This window comes from Rhinolophus sinicus, chromosome 5 (genome assembly GCF_057876585.1).
Source record: "Rhinolophus sinicus isolate RSI-liver-muscle chromosome 5, RSI-T2T, whole genome shotgun sequence".
Classification (NCBI taxonomy): domain Eukaryota; kingdom Metazoa; phylum Chordata; class Mammalia; order Chiroptera; family Rhinolophidae; genus Rhinolophus; species Rhinolophus sinicus.
Genome location: NC_142505.1, coordinates 81,273,669 through 81,296,141, shown reverse-complemented (window position 1 = coordinate 81,296,141; position 22,473 = coordinate 81,273,669). Strand labels below are relative to the sequence as shown.

Genomic DNA, 22,473 nt, shown 5'->3' with positions numbered 1-22,473 from the left:
TCCTGGGGTCCCGCTGGCGTCCCCATCACAAGCTCACTCACTGGAACCCAGCGTCCCTTCGCAAGGCTCCAGTCTAGGACGCTGCTGTTGGCTGAGCTGTGCCCCTGTCAGTTGCAGGCAGATGACTCCTGGCAGGCTGGGATTTGGTTGGTGGCATCTTGCAGCGCCCCCTGACCCTACCTGCTGTCGTGAATCCTGTTGTATCCCTCTTGTACACATCCTGGAATGTCTCGTGATACACCACTCTTTCAGAACAGATACCAGATGGGAAAAGGATCCCTCTTGGGTTTATGTGTGCTTTTTTTTTTTTTTCCTTTTTAAAAATACACTTAAAAAAATAAATTGTAGCCTGGTTTGGCGATTTTCCATGCTCAGAATGTGTTTGTCATGTTTTTGCTGCCCTGTGGAGACCAGCAGAGCTGTGAAGAGAAACTACCTCATTAGGAGACTCTGGAAGAAAACGAGGCTCTCCTGGGACTTCCCCAGGGCCACGGGCTCCTCCCCTTCCACAGCCTGTGAGGCCAGGGCCTGGGCACGGCTCCCAGGGAAGGGTGCGCTGTGCCAGTGTCCACGGATCTTAAGGAATTTAATTAAGCAACTAATAGACTAGGGGCTATTTAAAGTTAAAGTATGGTTTTTGTTGACATTAAACAAAGGTATTTAAAGATCAGTTAATGAGTGCTTTTTAATATTGCTTCTTGAACTCCAGTTTGGTTACTGCAGTTGACATATGTACTTGACAAACCCAAGTTCAGTGTGGAGGCGGGGGGCACAGTTGAACGTGGACTTGGAGGAGGAGGAAGAGAGAAAACATAATTTACAGCTGCTGAAGTCGTTCAGCTGTTTCCCTTGCTGATTGCACTCTGTACTGCTGATGCAGTGAGTTGTTAATAGATGGGCTCTTGCTGTGCCAATCAGGGGGGACGAGGCCATTTTGATTGTTGGGAATAAACTCTGAGCTTGGGAGAACACTTCAAGTTTGACACTAATGCCACATTCCCCTCAATCCCAGCACAGGATGTAAACTTTTGGGTGTGCTTCCATATGAGGGCTCCATCCTTTTGGGTGAAAGCAGGCACTGAGCTGTGGAATGTTGGTTGGGTAATGAGGGAAAGTGAGGAGATGCAAGTTCAGGGCTAGGTTCCGCTTAAAGAGCTGCAGACAAGCTGAGTTGCCCATCAGCAGAGACGTGGATTCTATGGACTGGTTGGCAAACCTCTGTAAGGTCTCCCTACCTGAAAAACTGCTCTGCCCACCTGTCACAGTGACGGTCACTGTTGTGGATTAAGATGTTCGTCAGCTCACCTCTTCATCTCTCCACCGACCCATTCATTCACTTACTTATTTATCACCCGTGCTTTCATTGAGTGCCTGCTCTGTCCTAGACCCTGCACTAGCTAGGGAAGGAACAGTGGAGGAGTGGAGGAGGAAGGAGTCCTTGCCCTCAGGGAGTCCATATTTACAGTACAGTTAGTGTGCCTTTCGATAGCTGCACAGAAAATTATGGAAGTACACGGAGGACCAACAAAATATGGCAAGTCAAACCTAGCAGGATATAAAAGTGATCATCTGACCAAGTTGGGCTTATCCCAGGAATGTAAGGGTGGTTTCACAGAAAATCTATGCATAAAATTTGCTACATTAATAGGCTAGAGGGAAAACTATATGATCATCTTAGAAGATATAGAAAACACATGTGAAGAAATTTAACACCCATTCATGATAAAATATTTTAGTTGTTTAGAAATATAAGGGGACTTCTTTACCTTGACAAAAAATATCTACCAAAAAAACTACATAAAATACCATTTTTTGTTTCTTAAATATTTTTGTTTTAAGATTTTATTGGAGAAGGGGAACAGGACTTTATTGGGGTACAGTGTGTACTTCCAGACTTTTTTTCCAAGTCAAGTTGTTGTCCTTTCAATCTTAGTTGTAGAGGGCGCAGCTCAGCTCCAGGTCCAGTTGCCGTTGCTAGTTGCAGGGGGAGCAGCCCACCATCCCTTGTGGGAGTCAAGGAATTGAACTGGCGACCTTGTGGTTGAGAGCCCACGCTCCAACCAACTGAGCCATCTGGGAGGCAGCTCAGCTCAAGGTGCCGTGTTCAATCTTAGTTGCAGGGGGCAGAGCCCACCATCCCTTGCGGGACTTGAGGAGTTGAACCTGCAGCCTTGTGGTTGAGAGCCCACTGGCCCATGTGGGAATCGAACCGGCAGCCTTCCGAGTCAGGAGCATGGAGCTCTAACTGCCTGAGCCACCTGGCCAGCCCTGTTTCTTAAATTTTTAGAGGCAAGACCAATATAATTAATGTACTTGTGCCCATTTTCTAGTTTCAGCAATTGCCAATTCATAGGCCATCTTATATTTTTTAGTGTGGTAAAATATACATAGCATACAATTTGTCATTTAAACCATTTTTAAGTGTACAATTCTGTGGTATTAATTACATTCACAATGTTAATGCAACAGTTATCACTATCTACTTCTAAAACTTTTTCATCACCCCAAACAGAAACTTGGAACCTGTTAAGCAGTAACTTCCCATTACCTTCCTTCCTAATAACGTCCCCACTCCCTGCTTACCTCTAATCTACTTTTGTCTCTATGAATTTGCTTATTCTAGATATCTCTTATAAGTGGAATTATACGATATTTGTCCTTTTGTGTCTGGCTTATTTCACTTAGCATAATGTTTTCAAAGTTCATCCATATTGTAGCACATGCATCAGAACTTCATTCCTTTTATGACTGAATATTCCATTTTAATGTATATGCCACATTAAAAATATATTTAAAGAAAGTATTCCTCTATTGATGGATACTTAGATTGTTTCCACCTATTTGGTCACTGTGAGCATTCACATGCAAATGCCTGTTTGAGCCATCGTTTTCAAATATTTGGGTATGTACCTGGGAGTGGAATTGCTGGGTCATGTGATGATTATATATTTGGCTTTTTAAACAGCTGCCAAACTTTACCACAGTGGCTGCACCATTTTACATACCCACTAGCAGTGTACCAATTTTCCACATCTTTACTTACACTTGTTATTTTCTGTTCTTTTTATTTTTAATTTTAGCCATCCTACTAGGTATCAAATGGTATCTCATTGTGGCTTTGATTTGCATTTCCATAATGACTAATGCTATTGATCATCATTTCATGTTGCTTATTGCCATTTGTATATGTTCTTTGGAGAAATGACTGTTCAAGTCCTTTGCCCATTTTTAAATTGAGTTGCTTGTCTTTTTGTTGTTGAGTTGTAGGAATTATTTATATATCCTGTATATTAAACCCTTATCAGATATGTGATTTGCAAATATTTTCTCCAGTTCTGTGGGTTGTCTTTTTCACTCTCTTGCTAGTGTCCTGTGAGGCCCAAAAGTTGGTAAATTTTGATGAAGTCCAATTTATCTGTTTTTTTCTTTTGTCTCCTGTGCTTTTTAGTGTGATATTTAAGAAACTGTTGCCCAATCCAAGGACATAAAATTTTGCCCTTATGTGTTCTTCCAAGAATTTTATGGTTTTAGCTGTTAAATTTAGGTCTTTGGCCCGTTTTTGGTCAATGCACCCTTGTTAAAAATCAGTTGACTGTAGATGTGAGAATGTATGTTTATTCTTATGTCAACACCATGCTGTTTTGATTACTGTAGCTTTGTGGTAAAATTTTGAAATTGGGACGTGACTCTTTCAGTTTTGTTCTTCTTCAAGATTGTTTTGAGTATTCAGGTTCCCTTGAAATTTCGTATGAATTTTAGGATGTGTTTTTCCATTATTGTGAAAAATGCTGTTGGGATTTTGGCAGAGATTGCATTGAATCTGTATATTGCTTTGGATAGTGTTGTCATCTTAATAATATTGTCTTCCAATCCATGAACCAGAATGTCTTTCTGTTTATTTAGGTCTTTAATTTCTTTTAGCAATGTTTTGTAATTTTCAGTGTACAAATCTTTCACCTTGGTTAAAGTCTTCCTTTGTTAAATTTATTTCCAATTATTTTGTTCTTTTTGATGCTATTTTAAATGGAATTGTTTTCTTAATTTCCTTTTTGGACTGTTTGTTACTAGTGTATAGAGATTCAACTGATTTTTGAATGTTGATTTTGTATCTGCAACTTTGCTTAATTTGTTTATTAGCTCTAACAACTTTTTAAAAAAAGATAGATTCTTTAGGGTTTTCTACATATAATATCATGCCATCTGTGAAAAGAGATAGTTTTGTTTCTTCCTTTCCAATATGAATGCCTTTTATGTCTTTTTCTTGCCTAATTGCTCTGGCTAAAACTTCCAGTGTTATGTTGAACGTAAGTGGCAAAAGCAGGCATTCTTGTGTTGTTTCTGATCATAGGGTAAAAACTTTCAGTCTTTCACCTTAAGTATGATGTTAGCTGTGGGTTCTTTATATATGATCTTTAATTATGTTAAAAAAATTCTATTCCTCGTTTATTGAATGTTTTTATCATGAAAGGATATTGGATTTTGTCAAGTGCTTTTTCTGTATCAATTGAGATGATCATGTGTTTTTTTTTCCTTTATTCTATCAATGTAGTGTATTAAATGGATTAATTTTCATGGGTTGGACCACTCTTGTATTCCTGGGATAAATCACACTTGATCATGTTGTATAATCCTTTTAATATGCTACTGAATTTGATTTTCATGTTGAGAAGTTTTGTATGTATATTCATAAGAGTTATGGGTCTGTAGTTTTTTTGTAGTGCCCTTGTCTTGCTTTGGTATCAATAATTCTAGTCTCACAGAATGAATTAGGAAGTGTTCCCTTTTGTTCTATTTTTTTGGAAGTTTGAGGAGGATTGGTATGCTGCTACCCTTCTTAACAGGCATTTTGCTGGCTACCGTGTTTCCCTGAAAATAAGACATAACTGGAAAATAAGCCCTAGCATTATTTTTCAGGGTGACATCCCCTGAACATAAGCCCTAATGCGTCTTTTGGAGCAAAACTTAATATAAGACCCCGTCTTAGTTTGGGGGAAACACAGTAGTAGACCCTGGGCTGTGTGGCATGGGAGTACCTATTTGGAGCTCTGGCCTTGAAGCTGGGTCATGTCAACTTTTTCATACTTTTTTGTCCCTATACTCCTGTCTTGGCCAATCATAGTGTTGATGCAGCCTGGAAGCTGCCCTGGCAAAAGTGTCAACTTGGTAAGATTGTAGCTCTTGTGCTCTCTCTTTCTTTGGGCTGATGGATGGACAGTCTGTTTTGGGGTTGCCAAATAAGAGCAAGGCCTCTGAGGCATCCCAGCAGACACGGGAGCTGGTTCTAAGTTGAGAATAATATTAATTTGAAGTGTTTTCTCATATATCAAGCATTTCAGGAAGAGAGACTCCATTGAGCAGTTTTCCATAATTCTAACTTCGTATCTGATCATAGAGGTGGCCACACACGCTGTTTTTCAAACTAGTAATTCGTATATATGAGAGCCATTATGTTCTGCTTCTGCTCAACAATATTTTATGGACCTGTTTTCATGTATCACCACAGTCCGTATTTCACCGATTTTAATGACAACATCATTTTCCATTGTGTTCTGGATGCCCTCTTTTTAGGTTGTTGATTTTATTCAATCACCAGATACTTTTTGAGTGCGCCCGCTCAGGTGGGTTCTGGTTATCACAGGCCTGTGAAATGGAAGGTCACTGACCACTAACAGCCTTGGAGACGATGGGAGGTGGTGTAGTCTGGTCCTGGATCCTGTTGCTGCTGTGAAACAAGCAAGGCCTTGGCAGGACCGTGGCAGTTCTCAGAACTGAGCTTTCAGCGAAGCCCAGGATGAGGAGCCCTGGGAGCGTGCAGAGTCAGCTTCGAAGTGGGGCTGCCACAGCAGGGAGGACGGCCGTTTCCTAGGCGATACTCTGCTTAATATTTTTAGTGCGTGGTCACGGCAGAACTAAATGCGGTTTCTGATCCCAAATTGGTAATAAATGTAGACATATTTAGAGTCAGAAACAATGCATTTAAAATTCTCTGCTCCTTCATTGTCCTGCCAAGTGCTGAGTTTAGGTTTCTTTGTTTCTTGGCTACCTACCCAGCCTCCCACCATCTCTCAGAGAAGGTGCCCAGATTTTCTCAGGGTGTTAGGTAGGATTGTGAAAGCCGTGAGTTATGGCTCCCAGAGCTGCTTTGAGAAGCATCTGATTTTTGTGTTTCTGCCCACGTATGTACATGTGTACATTTAAAAATCATCGTCCTTTTAAGTTTTTAAGGATCTGGGATTATAAATAGTCTTGGACTCTCAGGCGTGTTAAAAATAAAATATGACGTGTTAGTTGCTGACTTACCTGGAAGACATAATCAATGGCAACACGGTAGTCGCGAGTCCTGAGCTTGGTGACCTGTCTTCATGCTGCTGCTCAGTGTTTCTGTAAGTAAATGCTGTTTTCTTGGGCCTCTTCAGTTGGTTTAAGGAGCACCCTAACTGTTGCCCATCTCATCATTTCAAAGACAAACTTGTGTCTCAAGTTGCCCAGAACAGTATCCATTTCTCATGACATATTCCTTAAGATTGTACTGTCTGAGACTTTCTTTTTAATGTTGTACTGCCTGAGACTCAGCTATGGAAGGCCATGCTGTCCACTCACTGTGAATAGGACATCAACCGCCCGAGGGCGGTGACAGTCTCTTTTGTATGTTCTGTTCCATAGTATGGTGCCCAGTGGGCTCGGGACCGAGGCTCATACTAAAATATCTTCCTGAAGTACCTGTCTCTAGAGTGTGAATGCTGAGTGCTTATAATCCAAAGTGCCAGAGTGGCTGGCAGAATAAGTGTTGGTATGCGTACTGATTTGCAGATAGTCTGTTGGGAAGATAGGCTGGAAATCACACTTTCCTCCTTGTAATCGTCCCATTAAGAGGCCCTGACCTTCTCTGGAAGCTTGGAGACAGCAGGGGAAAGGAATGACGAACGCTGACTGGGGAGTGTGGATGAGCGTGTGAAAGTCCCTGGTATTCTTTGGAAGCCGGCTATAGAGAAAGTCCACTGTGCCTACTACCGGGAGATCCAGTTATTTGGAAAGGGGAGGGAAGAAGAAAGCCCACGGGCCCTTCCTCTTACTCCCTGGACGCCAGCCGATGCCGTCTAGGGTAGTCTAAGCAGTCTCGGTCTGCCCCAGCTGCCCCCGCCCTCCCTACTCCCTCATAGAGGTCGGAAAGCAGCAGCAGGAATTTGGAGACAGGCCTGAGTCACCAGGAAGCTGGGCTCTGAAGTGGCTGTTCTCATTCCGAAGTGGCTGTTCTTCAGTGGGCACTGATGCAGAGCCAGCCAGTAACACCTAAAGGTTTCAAGGAAATGCCTGTTAGCCACCAGAGTGTGGTTTAGGTGTGTGGGCAGACCTGTGGCTCAGGGAAGCTGGGGGCCAAGGAGAGGCTGGATTGTCAGAACAGAAGACAGTTCTACATGGGGGTGAAGCCCCTGCTGCTTTTGTTTATCCTGTCCTTTGCTCAGTTTTTTCTCGAATAGTAGTGAGAGCTGCAAGCTTCTTGAACTCTCTTTTGTGCCAAGCACTGTGCTATATGCTTCATATCATCTCATTTAATAACTGACAACCATCCTATAAAATAGTTACTGTCAGGTCCCCTTTCAGAATTGAAACTTGGAGAGGTTAAGCAGCTAGCCCGAAGTCCTACAACTAGTCGGGGAGACTTGGGTCAAAATCCACATTCTTTTCATTCACTGGAGTGGAGACGGTGTAGAGTGGAGCTTCTGGTAACCTTGGCTGTTATCCTCAGACACAGGTCTGTCACTTTCAGGAGCTCAGGCAGGTTCAAGGAGCCAGTATAAAGAGTAGGTTGGGGTGACCAGTTGGCTCAATGGTTACAGTGCAGTGCTCATAATACCAAGGTCACCGGTTGGATCCCCACATGGGCCAGTGAGCTGCGCCCTCCATAACTAGATTGAAAACAACGACTTGAGGTGGAGCTGATGGGTCCTAGAAAAACACACTGTTTTCCAATATTCCCCAATTAAAAAAAAAAAAAATATGTCACCTTGCCCACTGCCTGCCAGGAGCTTGAGTCTAGGGCCTAGTGGAAAGTACATTGACCAGGTCTGGGGTGTTTCTGTAACTCACCTGGTCTGTTGCTGGCATGCTTAGGTGAGCCCCATTCACTTTTTGGGCTCCATTTTTTTCAGCTGCTGTGTAGAACTAATCCTGTCCTACATGCGTCCTGGATGGGGAGTGGGATCAGGATCATAGACTAGTTGGAAATGAGCTTGGAGATCATCTTGGCCAACTTTTACCCAATATAGTTCTCCCCTCCTGTCTGCTGACTTCTTGCCAGACAGTTGGGTTTATATGAGGGGAGTGCATGGTGCTGGGCTCTGTGAGGGCGAGCAAGGGTGCCTTTGCTTCTTGTACATTTGAGAAGCCTGAGTGGTGGGAGGGGAAGAGGTCAAGCCACACAGGGTGCCAGTGACCTCGCTGCAAGTTGAGCCAAAGGCATTCTTCCTCTTGAATATCTGCACCTCTGCTGTGGGCTGGGCTGTGCCGAGAGCACTCAGTAATCAACATGTGTGAGCGTCATGTGCGTGTGTGATGTGCAGAAATGTGCATGGGGTTGAGCTGGGTCTCCACAAGAGGGCCCCAGTAGGCTCATTTACATTTCTTTCTCCTGACACAAAATGTGTGCCTTTTTATTCACACTGTTGCAGAACAAATAAAATGAGTCCAGTTTCTGTGGCTGATTTCGTAGATCAGTGGAAAGGCAGCATTGTCTGTGGAAAAAGCACATGTTCTGGGGCCCAACTGGCTTTGAATCCTGACTCTGCCATTCTCTGGCTGCGTGCACTTGGGCAAGTTACTTAACCTCTCTGAATTTCAGTCCCCTCATGCGCAAAATGAGCAGCATATTAGAGTTACCGGTACGTCAAAGGATTGTTGAGAAGAGTGAATGAGCTTAGAACGGTGCTTGGAACATAGAAAAGTGCTCTATAAATGTTGATTATAATTATTTGACAGAATTTACCTTCCCCTGGGCTTCCCAGATAGTGCATTTGAATACTGGGGGAACTGGGTGTCCCTGGAGTATTTCTCTCCATCCCTCACTCCAAGTGCTACAATTATGATTACTGCAACTCTACAAAGTGTAAGGACGAAAGCTTCTGCGCAGCCTGAGGCATGGCTGAGAGCTCAGATAAGTTGTGTCTGATGGGAGTTTGTTCCTGTAGAGTTTGCTTCCCTGCCCCCTCGCTCTGCGGCTGTGAGTGTCCCAGGTCCAGCCCGAGGATGTGTTTGTTGAGGGAGACAGCTCTACACCATTATAGGAACCTACCGTATGGCATCAGAGAATCCCTCAGTAGGGCCACTGGAGTCAGTTTTCTTTCTGTTATTGTTAAGACTCTAGTGAAAATGTTGAAAAAATTGAATTTAGAGAAGTAGCTCCAAATTTCTCAACTTCGGTGGACCCACTCAACCTTTCCAAGTGTTCTCCACTCATGCCGCTTACTTTATACGAGTGCCCTCTTGTGAGGCCCCTCTGGCTGCCTCATCGCCAAATCCAGTGGGTTTTCTCATTCTCATTCCCAGTGATGTCTTGACATGTTGCCAATAGCTTGATTTTCTCAGGATTCTCTCCTCTCTTGACCTGTGTGATTCTGCACGATTCTTGATGTGCCTCGTCTGGTTCCCTTGTTTGTTCCTCTTTCTTTTCCTAACTTCCAGCCTTGACTTTAAGACTATTCTTGGCCCATCGTTCCTTTCTCTCCAAGATTCCTCTCTAAGACAGGGATTCTATTCTTGTAGCCTCGGTTATTACCTCTGTGCTGATGGCACCAAAATTCTTGTCCTGCACCGGCCGTCTCTGCCTCTTTGTCTTCAACAGTTATGAAGTTGCCAGAGCCTTCCTGGATCCACTGACAAGCTCTGTGCGTAAAAGCACTGAACTCTGGTTATTCTGTATGTAGATAGATATTGAATGCCTGCTGTGTCTTCTGGATCTTTAGCAGTCCAGATGAAGATTGAGTTTTAGGCTCCTTTCCAGCGTTCAGATTCTTTGAAGGCTGTGGCTGAGTAGGATAGGTCTGGAGAGGGCCAGGCTGGGCTCACTTTTATTCAGTCGCTCTGCCTGTCACTTGATTCCTTTTAGCTGGAGCCACTGTCTTTGTCTCTGAGGCTGCAGGTTTTGCTAATACGCTTAGCTACGTTCTTGAAGATCTGTTCTCTTCCCTACTAGGGTAGGGATCAGATTGGTCACGTCCTCCCCTTTTAGGGTGCAGAATATTGAGAAGGGGTCAGGCATGCTACCTCCCTGTCTGACCCCGCCCTGTGTTGCCCTCCTTCTAAGGCGACTACTAGTCCTAGCCGGGCCTGCGGAGCCCTTCTTGGCTCCGTGTGGTCTCTGGTGGGGCCAGCACTTGCCCCTGTGCTGCCACTGGAAAGGCCTCTCTTGGGCTCTCCCTTATAGGCTGCACAAGTGGGGTTTGGCTTTGGAGCTCTGGGGTCAGGTAGAGGCTTGGGTTTGCTGTGAACCTTCTACCCTCCAGCAGCGTCCTCTAACGACTTCTTGGGCGCCTTGGGTTTATGGAGGGCAGTTCCCATTTGCTGGGCCCGAGGCATGGCATCAATATTTGGGGCAGGTCCTGTTCCCATGACGTCAATGGTCAGTGTCTAACGGATGCTCCAAGTCCAGCCTTGCAGCCAGTTAGGGGCTGGGTGGTTGGAAGCCACATTGCTTTTGCTGTTCAAAGGCTCTTTTCACTTAATTGTTGTCTACTTTCTGACTTTCTGTTTAGTATGTCTTGAGGGGGAGAAAGCTTGTTTGCCTGACTACTCCAAACTTATTTCTCTTGTCCTTCAAATGATTCTTTAAAAATCTATTTCTTTTCCTAAGCCTTGGTACATTGTTCTCTCTTGTCAGGGCTGTCCTTTCAGTGTCCTCTTTGTATTGTTTCTTCAGCTTCATATTTGCCAGCTCAAATTAGGCAGTGATCTTCTGTTTGTGTAGAGGTGAGTGACTGTGTGTGTGTGTGTGTGTGTTTGTATGAGTCTGTGCAGCCCATAAATAGTAATGACTGTGTGTCTGGGAAGAGCTCATTTTCTAACCTTCAGTTTGTAAAGCAGAAGATTCTTTTACAGTTGTTCCTGCAGCTGGTAGTTTTACATGATGGTGGCCTGGCTCTCTGGACACTCGGACGAGTATGCCAGGAAAAGCACTGAGGGGGCTGGGTCTGCCTTGGGGCTCAGCAGAAAACTGGCTTGGGACGCTCCAATTTTTATCTGTGGGGTTATTCTCTAACATCTGTTTCCTTCACCTGCTGGGGGTAGATACCCAACAAAAGGCTTTGGTCTTGAAGTTGGAGGTGTGGGGTCAGCTAGAGGGTAAGTAGAGTCTACAGGAGGCAGGAGCTCTGGAGACTTGTTCCAGGTTGCCTGGCCTGGCCCCAACTGCCTGTGGGTCCAAGGGAAAGCCATCTGTGCTCTAATGACGGCGCGATAGCTACGTGCCCGCTGCTGTACCAAGTACTTGCTACGCATTGTTTTATTTAATCCTCCCTAACACTCTTTGAAGTAGGAACTCTTATTATACCCATTTTATAAGGGAAGGAACAGGTCTAGTGAAGGTGGTATGCAAGATCACATAGCTAGGAATTGGCAGCAAGAGCCAAGAGTTGGCCTTAGGTCTGTCTGACTCTTTATGTACTACATTTTCTACCCAATATTTTTATCTCTTTGCTTCAGTTTCCTCCTTATAAGATGAAGGTAGGAATTCTTGCCCTTTCACTTTTTCCCAAAGAGTTGGGGAAGCAAATACTTGGACATACACTGTAGATTAAGAATGTGAGCATTTTATACGATGGAGTTTAAGAGCTCTGACCCAGGCTGCTGAGGACACTTGTGACCATTTCCTGTTCTCCCTGTGCTCTGGCCCTGCGACTGGAGAGCAGCCACTGTCCATGGGGCCTGCCAGCCATGTCAGAAGCTTCCAGAGATCCAGCGGTCCCATTCCTCCTTCCTTTGTTGGCTTCCTGCCGTCCTTTTCTGCCTTAAGAGAAGACAAAGTTATGGGAGGATGTCGTACTCGCACAGGGCCCAATACTCTCCCCCATTCCTGTCTGAATTGAGTGCAGGGCATGAGGTGCCAGCGAGGCCAGGCTATCCAGTCCAGGGGCCCCTTTTCACCTGTGCTCCAAGCATCTTCTCCGGGCTGCAGTAAGCTGGCCCTACACATTGCCGAGAGCCTCCAGCCTCTGTTTAAGTAGAGGCACAGCCTCCATGTGGCCAGTTTTGGTGGGAAAATGGGCATCTCAAGTACCTTATTATTTCTGACGTCTCAAAGCCCAGGATACCTAAGGAAAGCGTTCCTGGTGGAATGCTGAGCTGTGTCCCCCTTTCCTGCATGGAGCGATGGTATTTTAAGTCACAGGAAGACTAGAAATGTAAAGATGGAGTCTGTCCTCCACTGAGAGCCGAGGGTGATGCGAAGGTTTGTTCTGCAGCGTGTCCCGGGGCAGGCGATCCGGTGAACCCAGGGTCATTGGGTGCTAAGTGGTTTGGGGAGGGCGCTCACCTCAGGCTGAGTGTGCCAACCTGTGCCTCCATGGGGTGGCATGACTTCGGCTTTACTTATGTCAGCGTCTGAGGTTTTCTTTTGCTGCTGCTGCCTAGGTCCCTGCTTGAGATGGTGGGCCATCCTGGCAGAACATAGCTGTGTACCACTTCCTCTTTCCCCTCTTTCCCGCAGCTTCAGCACAAAGCCCAGGGAAAACTGTGCCTGCATGCTCTCCACCCACGACATCTTGAATAAGAACCAAGACTAGATGACATGGCTGCCGGCCAGGCCCTAAGAGGATACCATACCCACGCCTGCTTGCTGCAGAGCTTGCACTTGTTCTCCGAGTAGCCTGGCAAAGCCTGGAAAACTGTCTCACACCTTTCTCCTTGCCTCACTTCTCCAGGGTCTCTCCCTACACACCTTTCCGCCCTGCATGTGCTCTCCCTGTTTCATGGAAAAAGTAGATGGAGGCAGTGAATTGGTCAGGTGTGCAGCCTATGTAGAATTACTGGGGAGAGATGAAGGATCCATTTGCGAATCGATCTCTCATCCTTTGTATTGGCAGAAAATGCTTCTAAAGGCATTGATGTGTGTGCAGGAGACAGTGGTGCTGGAAGCCCTGTGGGAGCTGCCATTTCTCTCGCCATCCCTCTCCCCTTTCCACTTCAGGAAGTGGGGAGGCTGCTGTTCATGCCTCACCTACCCCAGCCTCTTCTTCCTCCATCCCTTTTGGGCCTGCTTCTCCTGTTCGTTTGTCTTCTTTGCCCTTGACTTCTTCATTCTCATTTGTCTCTTCATCTTTTTCTCCAGCGCCAGTTCCGTGTTTATCTCTGGCTCTCAGGAGGGTGCATCTAACTGTGTGTGTCATGCATGTACACACGAATGCTCTCGTGTAGGGGAAGGGAAATCTGTGGCTTTGGGGGATAATCTTTGTTCTCACTTATTGTATGTTGTCTTGATAATGCTGAGTTCCCCACTTCATTTTTGATTCTCCTTTTCCCCACAGCCAAGGCTGCAGGGATAAGGAAGGAATCTTGGGACCCATCTCCCTTTCCAGCCTTCTCACTCCTGATGTGGCAGCCTCTGCCCCTTGTTCATCTTCACTCACCCAGCCTGGCCTTCCACCCCCCTCACAGCCAGGCATGGCCAGGCACCTGTCCAGACCCCAGTGCTGTGCTGTGAACTCACTCCCTGGCTTTCAGTGTGATTGGTGCCCCAGGGAGCCAGGTTGCTGGGGGAAGCTCATGTGGCACTCAGCCGTTCCATTTTGTCGACAAAAAAGAAGAGGGGAGAAGCTGGCAGAAAGCAAAGGCTTTTGCTGCTGGGTGAGTGTAGCAGCTATTTATAGCTCCCAAGCCTTTGCTTTTCCATTTGGCTGTGCTTTTTTAGCACAGTGCTGGTCCAGCAGGGCTGTTTTTCTTCGTGTTTCCAGATGTCCTTAGGGAAAGTTTCTGTCTGCCCTGAGAAGGTGTGGGCTGGGCACGAGGGCAGTAACTTCTGAGAGTGGGTTTAAGCGAGGCTTTCGGTCCCACTGCATTCATGGCACAGGACCTGTTTCTTGAGGTGGAACACGGAGGAGTGTGGCAGGAACAGGAAAGAGAAAAGGTAAACTCCATGCTCTTAAGAGATGTTCCCCCATAATTAATTCAGTTAAGCCTCTATTGAGTAAATTGCTTAATGAGGTGTATTGGGGCTGAGTGATCAACACAAACTTTTTATACAGGTCTGGGCTAATACTGACATGTTCTGAATTTTTCTAAGGCTTTTTTTTGGTGGTTGATGGTGGTGGTGGGGTGTCTTTTATTTTGTTTTTCTTTTTGCCGGTCTTTCCTGTATCATTTGCCAATTTGGACTAAGTTCTCTTGACTTCTGCTCTGGTTTACTGACCAAAATGTTTTCACCACTCCAAACAGAAACTCTGTACCCAGTAACTCCCCTGGTAACCTGTAGTCTTTCTGTCTCTCTGAATGTGCCTATTCTAGACATTTCAGTTAAGTACAGTCATATGATATTTGTCCTTTTATGTCTACCTTATTTAACTTGGTGTAATGTTTTCAAGGTTCATTCATGTTGAAGCAGGTATCAGCATTTCATTCTTTCTATGACTGTATAATATTCCATTGTATGTATATACCACATTAAAAACACACTCATCTGTTGATGGATACTTGGGTTATTTCCACCTTTTGGCTATTGTGAATAATGCTGCTATAAACATTCACATGGAAGTATCTGTTTTGGTCACTGTTTTCAGATTTTTTGGGTGAAAAAAAAATACACACACACACACACACACACACACACACACACACGAGTGGAACTGCTGGATCCTATCGTAATTCTATGTTTAGCTTTTTGAGGAAACACCAACGTGTCCCCCAGCAGCTGCACCATTTTATGGGCCCACCAGCAACTGTCCAAGGGTCCCAGTTTTTCTGTATCCTTGTTAACATTTGTTATTCTGTTTTTTGTTTCTTTGTTTAGTTATAGACATTGTAGCAGGTTGAAAGCATTAACTCATTGTGGTTTTGATTTACATTTCCTTAATGATTAATGATGTTGAGAATCTTTTCGCATCCCTATTGGCATTGTGTATCATTTTGGAGAAAGTCCTTTGTCCATTTTTAATTTGGGTTGCTTGTCTTTTTGATGTTGAGCGATTGGAGTTGTTTATATATTCTGGATATTAAACCCTTATCAGATATGTGACTTGCAAATATTTTTCTCCCATTTTGTGGGTTGTCTTTTCATTCTCTTGATATTATCCTTTGATGTGCAAAAGTGTTTTAATTGTGATGGAGTTCAATTTATCTATTTTTCTTTTTATCGCCTATGCTTTTGGTGTCATATTTAAGAAAGTATTGCCAAATCCAAGGTTATTAAGATTTCCCCTATGTTTTCTTATAAGAGTTTTAGCTCTGAAATTTAGGTCTTTGGTCCATTTTGAGTTACTTTTTTGTTTATTGTGTAAGGGAAGGGTCCACTTCATTCTTTGTATGTGGATATCCAGTTGTCCCAGAACAATTTGTTGGAGAGACTGTCCTTTCCTCATTGAATGATGTTAGCACCCTTGTTGAAAATAATTGACCGTATATGTGATTATTTCTGGGCTCTGAATTCTATCCCATTGGTCTATATGTCTGTCTATATGCCAGTGCCACACTGTTTTGATTGCGCTAGCTTTGTAGTGAGTTTTGAAATCCGGAAGTAAAGCCCTCCAAATTGGTTCTTTTTTCAAGATTTTTTTTGGCTGCTCTGGTCCCTTGAAATTCCATATGTATTTTAGGATAGGCTTCTCAATTTCTGTTAAAAAAAAAAAAAAAGCCATTGGGATTTTGATAAGGATTGCGTTGAATTTGCATATTGCTTTTGTAGTATTGTCATCTTAATATTAAATCCAGTCCATGAACGTGGGATATCTTTTCATGCATCATTTTAATTTTAACAGCTACTAGGACCTGTACTTTGGTTTCTTTGGCTGTTTGAAAAGTGATTCGAAAGGCTTGTGGTTTGGGAATATTGAACTCTGCTGGTTTAGGGGATGCTAATGGCATCTGTCTTCAGGTATAACAGTGGGTATGGTTTAGAAGTGAATGGCTGTAAAGGCTTATGCAGATTTGGACCCGTGTCTGTCCACACACAAATCAAATGGTTCGTTTCCTTTCTCCTTACCATAGCTAATACCACTCTACATAACTTGGTAACAAGTTGATAATGAGGAAGGAAGGGACCAGGGCTGTTACAGCTCAGGGAGGAGTCCTGATTGACTCAGTTCCAACAAAGGCATATCTCGCCTTGGCTGGCTAGAGTCCTTAAGGGAGATGGAGGCTGACTTCAGATTGATCTACCCCTGTGGGAGAAGACCTATGATACCTCTATGTGGGAAGTGTCTGACATCCATTGAGGAAGTGCCATGGTGGGAATCACAGTGCTGGGGGATCAGGCCCCAGCTTCCCATTGACCTTCTGTTTTCTGTGTTTACATTCGATAGGTCTCCCTGTGCCTCGCCAGGGCCTGTCCCCATCTAGGATGGCTCCTCTGGGCCTGCTGCTCGGGCTGCTGGGGGCCTCCTGCTTCACCTTCTGCCTCAGTCATCAGAACGCAGTAAGTATCTTATCACAAGGAGACGGATCCCGATTGGTTCCAAGAAAGCCTCCACGCCACCAGGGCTGCTGTGGGGGTGCGCTGAGCTTTTGATTTTCTTACAGGACTCTGGCCAGTGCTCGGGCAGAGTCTCTGTACTTCTTCCCCTCTATCCCTGAATCTTCTGGCCTCTGTTTAAAGCTCATGGTGCAGTTTCTCTTTGGGGAAAGTATGATGATGATGATGTTGTTATTTAAGAAGAATAATAAGCTTACCATGTACTAAACATTGTTATTAAGTGCTTTATATGTATTTTATTTAATCCCCCCACAACACTATGAAGTAGACAGCTACAATTGTTATCCTCATTTTGAGAAGGAAGGCACTAAGGTTCAGAGGCATTAAGTGACTCGGCCACAATCCTACAGCCAGCTTGTGGCAGAGCTGGGAAAGTCAGGATTCTCCCCAGGAGCTGGCTGCCTGTGGTGAGCACCCAGTAGGACTGTTTCTTCCTCTGCTCCCCTCTTCTTTGTGCTTTCTCAGTCTATCCATATCTCTGTATCCTCGTTTCCTCTGTCCTTTTCTCCTTGTTCTTTCCAGGCCTCTCTGCTTTAACCTAGACTTCATTGCTTAGGATTTCTGTCTTTGCCACAGCAGGAGCAGAATGCCCGAGAACGTTCTGCCCTTGGCCCAGCTGCACATGCTAAGGCGCCTGGCCCTGTTTCCCTGGCCTGCCCAGCAACAGTCTGCCCTTGACCAGCTCCCAGTGCCCTCTCTCCACCCTCCCTTGAGGAGCCTTGACTGTCAGCTCTGACAGCTTTACCCTCCCCTGGCCACCTTCCCCAACCCCAGGGGCTCCCACTAAATGTTGGCTAAAGTGCTGGAGGCTTTGGAGCTGGAGAGCCTTGAAATGCAAATGACAATTGTGATGAATTTAATAACAATGCAGCTCAGCGAGGTTCACCTCTGGCTCATGGCAAACTTCCACTTTCTCTCTGAAGTCATTTGTTTTCTCTCTGCCTTTCCCCCCACTTTGTGGAGCAGGAGAGAATGTACAGTTAAGAGTCGTGAATCCTTTTGAACTTTTAATGTTCTCTGACTAATATCTTGTTGGTGCTGGTTTTTTGGCCTCTTCTTCAAGGACAATGCGAATAAGATCCCATTGGCCCCTATGTATGGGATCGTCCAGCCGCAGCATGAAGGCTGGGGTTGTGTTTGGCATAGCCTGGCCCAGAAAAGCACCCAAGTGCCTCAAGGGATCAAAACTGTGTCCCCTCCCAACCTGCAGCTCATGAGGATCTGGGGGCTCCCCATCATGAGCTTTAGCAGATGCACAATTAACAAAAGCGTGCTGATGAATTTACTTAAGGACCGTGTGTTAGTAAGTCCCTTTTGGATAATAGTCCAACCAAATAGATGAGCTTTCAGAGTCATAATTATTCTGGCCCATTTATATTAGCTCTATTGAGTCTAGTCTCAGAAAAATGTTAATACTGACTTTCATCAACAGAAGCTGCTTTTATCCTTATGTCTGTTCCTAAGCTGTATCCATTTGTCATAATCTTTCATCATGTGCTAAACAGAAGTAGGAGTTGAAGCATCTTTTCTCTCATACCATAAAAATTGCTGCCCTGATGGCATTTAAAATCCACATTATGCAGCCAGCCACCTTCACAGCAGTGAAAATGCCGGTGGGGGAGGTGCTGGTGCTCATGGTCCTTTCTTCAGAGCCTGGAGACCTGGCCCGGTCCTCCCAGAGGGTATTTGTGCAGGTTAATGGCCACCCAGGAAAGGTTGGCTGTGTGTATCGGGGTTTGATCTGGAGCCAGCGTCCCTTCCCGCCTCTTGCTATGGCACCTCCCTGGGGTGCCACATCTTAGGAGCAGTGTGGACCCCGAAAGTGATGTGATTGTGTGGCATACTGGCCTTCAGAAAGGTAGTGATTAATGAGGGAGGTAGTGGAATCCAGTGGAAGGAGCACAGACCTTTGGTAAATCCCGTTTTGCCACCTACTTTGGCATTTTGACCATTTCTGAGCTTGCTTTCCTTATCTTTAAAACAGTCTTGGTTCCTCCCTCTTAAGATTTTAGAATAGATTCAGTGTGATTATAGATACAAAGCACCTAGCGTTGGGATTGGCGCAGTAAGGTCAATGATGGTCAATAAGTGTCAGCTGTTATTTTTAGTAAGGGGGTGGCTGCTTCCAGGGTTTCATTTAGGGCTCAGTCAGGCACGCTCCTGTCCCCAAATGTTGCCCTGGCAGTCTGTCTCTGTCACATCGTCTATCAACCTACCATTAGAGATTCACTCATTCTCTTGGATCTTGAAGGCTTTGATCTTTAAGAATCTCTTATTCAGATACAAGCACAAGGAAGTGTGACATGGTCAGCTGCTGTCAGCTAACACCTTCGCTGGGATTTCTTGCCAGTCAGTTGAGAGGAAATTGGTGGCAGGGAGAAGAGACTGCTGAGCATTCAGCATTGAAGGGAGCCCTGAGAAGCCAGCTGAGAGGGCACCAAAGCATGGGATTCACTTCACAAGTGATCAAGGGCTGGCCCGCCTTTCTCTCTCCTCTTGGTTCAGGACACTGCCCAGGCACAGAGACTAGTCTTGCTTGTTCCTTCTTTGGGACTGTGGTTTCTCACCCGGTCCGTGAAAGCTTTCCCTTGGGAAGGGGGCCGTGCTGGTAGATGGGCTAAGGTGATCTCATTGCCCTGCTTCATTCTTTCAGTGTCCAGGGCACAACCATTAGGACACGTGACTAAGAACAGAAACACAGGAGTGAGTCAGAAATCATGCATGAACGTTGGAGTCAGGCAGGCCTGGACTTAAATTTCTGCTCTGTTTCCCGCCAGTGTGATTTGCACAGGCCCCATATGCATCCTCCACTGTAAAATGGGAGTAAAAGTATGTGCTTCACAGATGAAACTCGGACAAGTGGTGAGGCTTCCAAGGCACTTTAGCCCAGTGCTGGGCATATATTATGTTGGTACAAAAGTAATTGTGGTTTTTGCAACTTTTTTTAACCTTTTGAATTACAATTACCTTTGCACCAACCTAATAGTAAGGGCTTAGTAAATGGTAGCTGCTATTATCATTACAACCTCATCCCCGTGATGTTGCTTTTCCTCAAAACCTTTTATGGAATTTCCCTTTTGAACTGACTGTCTAAGTCATGGTATGTCCATATGACCGAACTGCCCTCAGTGCTTGCCAGATGTGATTTGGGCAAACAGTCCAAAGTCACTTGGAGCCGGATTTGGTGAACAGGGTGAGCTGGTCGGACAGGGGAGCACCAATTTTGTATCACCCCCATTAAAAACTGAGGTATGCTATAAATGTTAACATCTGGTTCAAAGGTGATAAGAGGAAACTCATAAAACATCTTGAGCAGTGACAGGATTGTTGCAAAAGCGTTTGGCCTTCTTAGGGCTTGAAGCATGTGACTCAGTGGTTCATTAGCCTCCTTCTAATCCTACTTTTTAAACCTACTCTGTTAACCTTGTTAGAGAAATCTAGAAAAAGAGGCTTTCCCAGCTCCTAGTCATCAGAATGAATACTAGCCCTGCCTGGATTTTGAAGGGCTTTCTGCCACGTTCTCATCATCACCATTCCCCTTGCCTCTTTCTGCTTTTCTTGATGATGAGAATTTGGTTGCTTGCTTATAGCCACACCTGCCGGGAGTTACCTGGCTAATAGATATGCTAACGTAAGAGTTGCAATTTAAAGCTTATAGACGCTTGGTTTGGCCCTCTTAGTGTTCTAAAAATAAAAACATTACACATAAAAATCTGGTTTTCTGTTTTCAAGTTGAATGCCTTCATGGCAGTGGTGGACCAGCTGAGTAGCAGCTGCGTTCCTCAGGCAAGGCAGGAGGGCCCCAGTTTTCACTGTCCCATCACTCCCTGTTGCTTTCCATCTGGCCCACCTTGCTCATTTGCATCCTTTCCTGCCTGGCCCAGGGACGGGATGCATTTGACCCATGCTCCTCTGACGTAAATTTTACTAACATTTTTCTAGCCCCACAGTCTAGTGTATGGTGCTTCAGGCAGAGGCTGACCATCACGGGCTGGGCCTTGGAGCACCCAGGCTCCTGGTACTCAGTGGACAAGGTGGTCTTTGTTCTGGAACGTGTGGTTAGTACCTGGCTTCCAACAGACTCAGCTGCTGTGGGCTTTCCTCAGTCCAAGGCTTCCAAGAGACATACCTGCCTGTGGGAGTACGGCATTCCTTCCTTCCTCTGTTCTGTGATTACAAACTAAGCCTTGTGCTAGGCCTGGGGAATACAGTGGTGAAAGAGACTGACACAGAGCCTGTCCTTAGAAACTCAGCTGGAGAAGGTTGATGCCCATGCCCTCAGATTGTAGGGTGCCTCCTGCCAGTCTGTCTGCTCTTTAGTCTCACAAGCACTTCTTCTCTTCTGTTCCTAGTTTTTTTTTTGAGCTCAGATTTGTGCAAACATCAGGTTGAAGAGATAGGAGAGGTTTGAGGGGCTAGGCTGCACACTTGACCACAACCCAAACTTGATCTGCCTAAACAATGCCATATTGTGTAGTCTCTGTTGGATGTCACAGCACAGACTCATCTAAACTGGAACCCATGACTGCCTTTACAAGAGTAATAGCTACCGTGTACACAGAGCTAGTGGTGTACTGTGTAAAGTACTAAATACTTTACAAGGTAGTTTTTCATCTAATATATGAGTTAGATGTTGTTATCACTACAAATGGGGAGACTGAGGCTTGGAAAGTTAAGTAACTTTCCCAGAGTCACAAGAAACTGGGATTTGAATTTTATTTGAACATCAAGCTCTGTTATTTGATGCAGAGCTTGAGTTCTTAACTATTATGCTATATAGTCAATGCCTCTCATTATTTGTGACATGATTTGAGGGCCTCTTCTTGCTCAAGATACTTTCCTTACTGGTCCTTAACAAGATCTGAAATCCTGCCATTTGAGTTTCATGCCTTTATTTCTTGTTAAAATGTAAAAATCCTTAGAGGGGCTTTACATTGTTATCCACCAACACCTTAACATCTTAACCTTTCCTCTGACAGCTAATTAAAGATCAGACCTGAGGGATCCAGGCAGGTGGGGGTACCTATCTGGAGCTGGGGCACTGCTTGAAAGAGGTGCATTGTTACCTCCCATGCAGAGTTAGAATTGTTAGGAACTAAAATGAGATCTATGTAAAGTACCTAGCACAGGTTTGTGTTCATAGGAGGAATCCATGAAATATACTTACCTATGATTAGGGGAGGTGGAGGAAAAGTGATGGTGGGGGAGGTGGGAGGGCTGAAATGACCTGGTGTGCTAGTGTGGGTTCCTTCTTGCCCTCCTAAATGTAATTTCCCAGAGCTCTGGAACCCTCTGGTTCCAATTTCCTGAGGCCTTACTGTGTTTATGCAAGAGCAGGTTTAAAAATGGGACAGAAGGATGGGAGACTGAGGAGGAGCAAAATGAATAATACTTTGTATTTATCTTGCATCTCTGTCTCCTGAGCTCAAAGTGATCCACCGACACCATCTCATTAATCTTTCGTGCTCTCCATGGGGTGGAAGGAAACAGGTTTTAGGAAGAGGTTTCCAACCTGGGCTTCTCCCTTCCTCAGTCCACCTGGACTCCCAGCTTCCCACTTCCACCCCTTTCTCCATAGATTGGAATGTCCCAAATGGTCATTTATGCCCCATAGGCACCCTGGGGAATTGCCAGATCCTTACTGTGCCCTGCTAGGCTGCTTAGGAATCAGTTGGGCCTTAGCTGCTAGCTTTTGTACATCTGGGGTGGCCATTTGAGGCCTTAGTCTCCTGTTCATATATATCTGTATATATATATATATATTTTTTTTTATATGTCTTTTTTTAATTGTAAGAGTAATAGGT

At 45.0% G+C, this 22,473-nt stretch overlaps 1 protein-coding gene across 4 annotated transcripts in view; it reads left to right on the top strand.

Moving 5' to 3' along the window:
* The window catches only part of SIL1 (SIL1 nucleotide exchange factor), a 183,711-nt gene that overhangs the window by 29,257 nt on the left and 131,981 nt on the right, over positions 1–22,473 (top strand). For 3 of the 4 annotated variants that reach the window (XM_019740406.3, XM_074313593.2, XM_088798636.1), the window contains one exon: positions 16,500–16,612. In XM_019740406.3, the coding sequence (XP_019595965.2) occupies positions 16,538–16,612 (75 nt within the window). In that variant the 5' untranslated portion in view covers positions 16,500–16,537. Of the gene's footprint in view, positions 1–13,970; positions 14,114–16,499; positions 16,613–22,473 lie in introns of those variants that run through there. The other variant, XM_019740405.3, reaches the window with a different exon arrangement.